Below are 7,732 nucleotides of genomic sequence, written 5' to 3'. Positions count from 1 at the left end.
TATATATATATATTGCTAATATCATTACCTTTATAGTTATTGTTCTTAGTGTGGGCATAACACATTTTAATGTGATTTTAAAACACTGAGATGCAATTCTGTAAATCATTGGATCAGCAAATATCCAAAGCATATAAAAAACACCTCTCATATAACGTGCAAATACTGAATTGTGTTCTCTTTTACATCTTCTTGCGCTTAACTGGACAAATACCCACAAAATTATTTCAAAATATCCTTATAAATGCGAGTCGGTTTTGTCTTAAGTGATGCAAACAGTAGAGAAAGAAAAGGCTTGTGTAAAAGAATATAAGACCTTTGCTTTAGGTCATAAAGTGTTAGCAGCCTAATACTCCTGCTGCTGTCTGTGCCACAGAAGGCACAGGAAATATATATGTTTCTGTGATATCTAAATGTTTGACTTGATATATAAAACTGAGAACTATTAAGAATCAGAAATGATAAGCATAACTGGAATCAGAATTTCTAAAATTCAAACAATACCCAACCCTACCCCGAATTCGCTGTGGTATTCTGGTCCCTAGAAATGGATCCCTCATGTAATGTTTTCTCACCAACCAAAAATCCAAGTAGTAGCACATTTGTTCGATATGAGATATAATTTGTAATGAATTTTAAAGAACAAACAAAGTTCGTTTCACAAGCTTGCCAAGATTAACTTTTTGAAGAAGTTTGTAGTATAAGAATAGTAATGGTGATGTTGGCTTTACCCTGAATGGACTGGGCTGGAGACCAGGTTCACGTTGTCCAGAGTGTCTGGAGTCCAGCTATAGCGTCTCATTGAGTCTGCGTTGTAATCTTTTGCTAAGGCCAGGTGCTGAAACACAAAATAAGCTTTTCAGAACCGAACATGCTACTCATATTTCCATTCACTGCGGTTCTGTGGTGAACCATGGTAAAAGGCCAGTGCTGTCACAGCCCGTTCATACGAGACTGAGACTCTGCACTCTGCTGTTAACAGCTCAACCACACAATTATCACCTCTTCTTGTGGTTGATCACAATAAACAAAAACAACATGCAGTAAAAGTATTTCTAGGTGGTTGAAGGTAATGGATGAAACCTCCAGATGCAAGATCAAAACAGCCAAAATAATGTGAAAAGCTAAGCTATAAAAATTCAACAGATAGAGAAAGTAAAGTATCTGGCCTGAAAAGCAAAGCATAAAAGAATAGTAAATGCATCTCGTGGAGCAAAGCTCATGTTTGCCTGCATTGGGTTGTGGATTAAGAAACAATGCAGAATTCCTCAATGCATTTTATACCTTATAATGAGAGTCAACAAGGGTGGGCATTTCTCTACAGACCCCCTGAAGCATTGAAGAGAAGAGACAGATACTGAATCACTCCAAATGCACTGATAAAAAGTGATGGACAAAATTACTTCACTATTCTGAACAATAAAGGGGAACTTTTCACTCTCCTCATATATTTTACTGTGTGAACAGTGACGTAATAAAATAATGTCCTTTATTTGAATACTCTGTATGTGCATACTGCATACTTGCTATATTTCTGGCCTTTAGTGTGCTTTATACTTTTGGTTTAGCAAACGTTACAGAAATCTCACTTCACCTTGACCTTTTATTACTCAGATAAATATACAGATATTGATATTGATTATGCCACTGTTCTATCTGCATACTGAGCTGCGGCTCTCATCAATCATCTGTGTTACCTTTCGAGAATAATATGTTTTCTTAAATATATTAAATGTGCACTTCAAAACTTAAAAGTATGTATTTAAAAAAATACCTAAAATTTTATTACAATAAAAATTCACTTACGTGCACTTAAAAACACTTTTCTCACCATTATAATTTAAACTTTACTGTGCTTTTTTAATATCCCATTTTATTATATATTAAATGTACTAAATTACAATGTTTAGCTATATACAATGATACTATTACTGTATTCACATTTTATGTTATATACATGGTGCTTTAAAAATATCATGGCGCTAACACTTTTTTGGGGGGATGGGCTTGTTTTTCTTCAGGAAATGAGTATCTGGTTTAGAGTCAGGTATGCTGAGTTGAATTGGTGCAGAGAACATTATAGCCTGTGTGCTTTTAATTGCTCAAATTCATAAATTATGAACCAGAAAGATCAAACCACAAAAAGACTAAACCACACAAAGGCAACACAGAATCTGAAAACTCAAGGAAAAAGAAGGCGTACCGTATCCTTGCTCGGCGCCAGGATCTCTTCAATCATCATGCTATCACGGGTGAAGGAGCTCCGGTTGAGTGTGTTGGACCTATCCGAACTGAAGGAGCGCAGACTGTCGGCATTTATATTAATACCATACAGTGCGGGGGAGTGACAGTGAAATACACACAAAACACACACACACACACACACACACAAAACAAAAACATTCATTAATACATGCAACTTCCAGGGAAATTGATGCACAATAGCCAAAACAAAGAAGAGAGACATTTGTAGTGGTGTGATGAGTCAGACATTGAGAGACAACAGGAGAATAGATGTCTAGAGATGAATTAACAGATGTGCAGCATCTTCAATGATACGCTGGTGAACATTTGTAATGACTGAATGAATGAGACACAAATGTGTGCTAGACTGTTTTTTAAGCAATTGGTACTTTGTTAAACCCCAATCTTAGTAACACATTATTAGACAAACTTGTTCGCTTTTATAAAGTGAATCTATAAGGGTATGATTTGATAAAATTAACATTTACCAAAATCAACCAAAAATATGAATATGAATTTAGGCATCTTCATTATAAAGATATAAATTTACTAAAACCCAAAAAATTCCAAAAAATAATTAATTTATGTTTTAAAAATCAACTTTAACTTTAGATAATGTTAAGTGCAATCTAAATCTAAAAATAAAGGGAAATGGGCACATGAAGTAAATAACATGCAATAATATAATATATCCAAAAACATAACAAATACTGTGCGACACTACAATTCTTCTTATATTATATTACACTCAGTTAATGAAAACCTAGCATTCATATGGGACATTATCTGAGAGTAACAGCAAATAATAAAGAGGAGCCAGCAAATGGACAAATATAAATGTGCTGAAGCTAAAACAGATCTGGAAGTTGTTTATTGTATCTTGACTCATTTCTATTTGCAGTATTTTCTTGACTTCATTTCTATTTGCAGTAGGGCCAGGTGCATTAATGCAGACTGAGCTAACATGCGAGTGCCGTGCCCAATCAGAAATCAATATGACGAGGGTTCTCAGTTCACAGCGAAATCTGGCGCTGCCTGACTGCCAAAGGAGAATCTGTTTCTTGTGAGGGTGTACATGTGAGACTGTGAGTTTGCAGATTTAAATGGATGAAATTTGATTCGGCTGATGAGGCTCTTCATGCATCCCTGGAAGCTACATTAAGAAACTTATTTGTACAGTAACTGGACTCAAGGGGACAACAACTCAAATGTTTATGACAATAAAACCTGAAAAGAAAAAGAAAAACTTGACACATCAGGTTCACACACCAAACCTAAATTCCAAATGAAACCATAGTCCACAGACAGCAAGAATGTGTATACTTCATTACATGAAAAACAATGTACAAAGCACGGTACACGACAACGTTCCATGGTTTTAGAATGACTCGGGATATAGGATGGGAAGGGTCGGAAGCATCATGCCCTCTTACCTGACTTTAGGACTATGGTGATTGTTTGGAATGGAAGAGGAAGAACAGAGGAAATTGAAGGCAACAAATCAGAAATGCAGTGGTTGAATGGGACAGACTCTCATGTCTGGGGCTGCACTGTGCTGTACTCTAACATGCACGAGCATATATTTGCATATATCACAAACCACAGAAAACAGACAGGATACCCTAAAGTATGTCTATGTCCCAAGCAATTATCTATATAACAACTGAACAACACTTTTTGCCTGTATGATCATACAGTTATGTTTATGGCGCTGCTATGCTTGTTATTCCTTGCAAAACTCCAAGTCCTGTGCTAGAATACCATGATGAGTAAATGAAATGTGCTGTATCTCATTTTATACCCAAAGAGATTTCATAAAGCATTTATACATTATGTATGTACAGTATAAGAGAGGGACAATAGCTGATAGTCATAGGTTGAAAATTATCTATGGCCAACTGCAATTGATAAATCTAGAATTTTTTTTTAATGGAAAAAATAAAAATGATAGGAAACAGAATAGTGGGATATTAGAAATGTAATAATATGCTGTCAAAGATATATCACGATTGACTGCATCTGAAATAAAAGTTTCTCTTCATGAACTTGAGCTGCGTTGAACTCTATGGGAAAGATAGAACCCCTATCTCACATGATCACATGAGAGAGCTGGGGTTAAGACTGAAGACCAAGACCTTTCTCCAGCATAGAGAACTGCTGACTGTGGAGTGGTCACCATCTTTTAACATCATTTAACATTATCTCTTGGCACGTCAACTGCCTGGAACACTTCCCCCTTGTCCTAAGAAATCACCATGTGTTGGTGCACACCGACAACATATCAGTGGTCTCTTATATGAACCAACTAGGAGGACGGCATTCGCACCCTTTATACAAGCTGGCGCACCAGATGCTTGAGTGGGCCGGGAACAGACGGCTCCCGACATTCCTGGGCATCTCAATGTGGACGCAGACATCCTGTCAAGACAGGGGCTGAGGCAGATCTAGAGAGTGTTTTATCAGGCAGAGGTGAACCTCTTCACGACTGGTTGGCTTTTAATAATTGTAAGTGGAGGCTTTTCAATGTACCGTTTGGTACAGTTCTAAAGTTCCTGCAAGCCAGATTCTGCAGGGTTGACCCACTCCACCTTTAAGGTTTATGTGGTGGCCATTACGGACTACCACGCCCCACTCGGTGGCCAGTCAGTGGACATGTGACACGTTTTCCTTGGTGCGCTGAGGTTGAGACCTCTGGCCTGAGAAGGGGTCAAGGCTTACAGAAGCTGGCCTTTGGGATCCAGGTCCCTACCTACTTTAGCCACTCTTGGCTCTCTTTCTCCTAGCTGTGCTGCATCTACACTGGGCAGGGATTTGAAAGTCTCGTAACATGGGCATTTCGTTCCCATAATGTTCAACGCAGCTCGGTTTCCTGAAGAGAAACATCTCCAGGTTACGCATGTAACCGTGGTTCCTCGAGGGAACGAGATGCTGCACCTCTGTGCCATACTTCTGGCATCCCTGCCATCACTTGCTTCATTCCTAGAAGCTGAAGCCGGTTGCACTCCATGTGCTTTTATGCTTCCTGGTCAAAGACGTCACCCGCCTACGACGTCTCTCCTTATCAATGCACAGATTACACATGTGATTCAGAGCATGGTCATGCTGAAGGCGTTCCCATAGCGTTCGACACAGCGTCTCGTTCCCTCGAGGAATCATGGTTACAAGTGTAACCTGGAGACGTTTTTCTTAACATTTTGATTCATCAATGCCCATGATTAATTATAAGCATTTAATATCTTATACTGAATGCTGATGAATTAATAATAAACCAAAATCATAATATATAATAAATAATCATAAGCCTAATATTAAATTAATAAATAAATGCTACAATAAATGAAAAATATCAGTCAAAAATCAATATGACGAAAGTCTAAAAAACATGGTATGACCCCTTTAAAGAATAAAAGAAAAAAAAGTGACATGGCAACATATGACATCTATAGTTTACGTTTAAAACATATGACAAATGCTGTTATTGAACATGATTGCGATTTCCTGTTTCGTGGCTTGCGTGTACAGAACTGTGAAATCTCATTCAACCCTTTTGATTATTGAATGCAGTCAAACTTCTGTTTGTTGAAGGGAAAATCCCCTGAAGCGAGTTACATGTAGGTTAAACATTAGCTACGGCCTTCTCACTCAACAGGACACGGTACTGAATCAAAAGATGACAGCAGACGGCCAACAAGCAATGTAAATAAAGAGTGTACAGCTTCTAGATAAGAGAGAAATCAAGAACTAACAGCTGGGCGCTGCGGCCATGAGTACTCTCCATTCAGAATGCAGATTACTCAGTTATTGTGAGTGAATATTCTTCAAGACATCTAATTTTATTTTACCAAGGAAAAAACAGTCACATGGGTCAGGAGCAACATGAGGACAAGCAAAATTTCAGTAAAACTTTAAATGGTCTAATGTGCTCTTTGATCCTATGTGGTCTGTTAAGCTGGTCCAAGATATTGTGAAATGTCCAAATCATCCAAATAGCTAATATATGTTTATTAATCCTAAACTATATTAGTACTGATACTTAGGTGCATGATTCCTATAGATATACTAATATAAAGAGTATGACTGAATTTTGTGACTCAGAACTTGTGGGGTTTGTACTTAAAAACTTCAAAAAAATTAAAAAAATATGTATACCAAAATGTATGTATTAAAATTGCATATCAATTCCATAATTTCACTTACAAGAAAATAAATTATATATATCTGCACTCATAAAAAAATAAAATAATCAGTTTATTATTAATTTATCATTATTATTTATTAAATATAGCCAAAAATACACTGTACGGGTCAAAATTATACATTTTTATTTTATGCCAAAAATCATTTGAATATTAATTCGAGACAACATTCCGTGAAGATATTTAATTAATTTCCTACTCTAAATATATATATATATAAAAAAAAATTGTATGCTTTGATATGGACTTAATTTGCACTTTAAAGGCTGTTATCTCAATATTTCAATTATTCTTTTGCATCCTTAGATTTCAGATTTTCAAGCATCCTGGCCAAAAATGGTCCTATCGACTACAAATCAATGGAAAGTTTTTTTTTAAATGTATAACTTACAAATAAGCATCACATTAAGTTTATTTGTTAAAACAACATTATTCAACTGGATGGGAAATTATGCAATTCAAATATATAAATCATAAATTTAGGCCTAGCAGTAGCACCTACAGCTTTACATAGTGTCTGCATGTGGTGAGGGTACTTTACCTGGCCGTCCGGGCTCCGACGCTGAATCCCACGTATCCTTCCTGAGGGAGAGAGTCGTCTCCGAGCTCTCGCAGGTCTTGCGGTCCCAGGTACTTGTCCGTGTCTCCTGTCATCGCATCTTCACCTGTTAGCAAACGCAAGAATTACTACACCCTTCAGAGAGACTCTGACCTTATAAAGTCAACATGAATGACATCCAAAACCCATTTAACTTCCGCCATGTTTTCCATTTTTCTTTGAAAAAATGTGCGCCAATGAATCATGGGGAGTGAGACGAAGTAAATAGGGTACATTTTGATTTCATGTTGGCGTTAAGGATGAATAGCTGGATCCAACCAAAATGCCCCACACCAATTCCACAATCCCGCAACAGTCACTGGCACAGTGCCCGAACTCTTTCATAGCTGCAGATTCATGCAATTTTTGTTTAGATTATATTATTATAAGCCGGGAAATGTAAGCAAGGCACTTAGAGAACATCAAGACCATATGTTGCAGTTCGCTCGTGGTGACCATAAATCTGTTTTTAATATGCATCTCTGACAAGATAGATTCAAACAGGCCATCCATCCTCAGACGTTGCTGTTTTGGACACTACAGCAGAGCAGCAGTGAAGTGGGTCAGAGAGAGGAAGAGGAAGGCTACAGTCGTGCTGCTAGAAAAAGCACCCAATTATGATTTTATACATTTTTTATGAATAATATATATTTATAGTTTGTACTGCTTCTTCATTTGTACAATGAAAACATTT

At 37.0% G+C, this 7,732-nt stretch overlaps 1 protein-coding gene across 1 annotated transcript in view; it reads right to left on the bottom strand.

Moving 5' to 3' along the window:
- The window catches only part of LOC122355862 (ankyrin-3-like), a 68,331-nt gene that overhangs the window by 27,308 nt on the left and 33,291 nt on the right, over nt 1-7,732 (bottom strand). The window contains exons 24-26 of the mRNA XM_043254443.1: nt 6,982-7,105; nt 2,204-2,306; nt 732-838 (exon numbers count right to left, since the gene is read on the bottom strand). Coding sequence (XP_043110378.1) covers nt 732-838; nt 2,204-2,306; nt 6,982-7,105 — 334 coding nt within the window. The remainder of the gene's footprint in view (nt 1-731; nt 839-2,203; nt 2,307-6,981; nt 7,106-7,732) is intronic.

The sequence above is a fragment of the Puntigrus tetrazona genome, chromosome 12 (genome assembly GCF_018831695.1).
Source record: "Puntigrus tetrazona isolate hp1 chromosome 12, ASM1883169v1, whole genome shotgun sequence".
In the NCBI taxonomy this organism is placed as follows: domain Eukaryota; kingdom Metazoa; phylum Chordata; class Actinopteri; order Cypriniformes; family Cyprinidae; genus Puntigrus; species Puntigrus tetrazona.
Note: the sequence above shows the minus strand (reverse complement) of the source record. Positions and strands in the feature narration are given on the sequence as shown.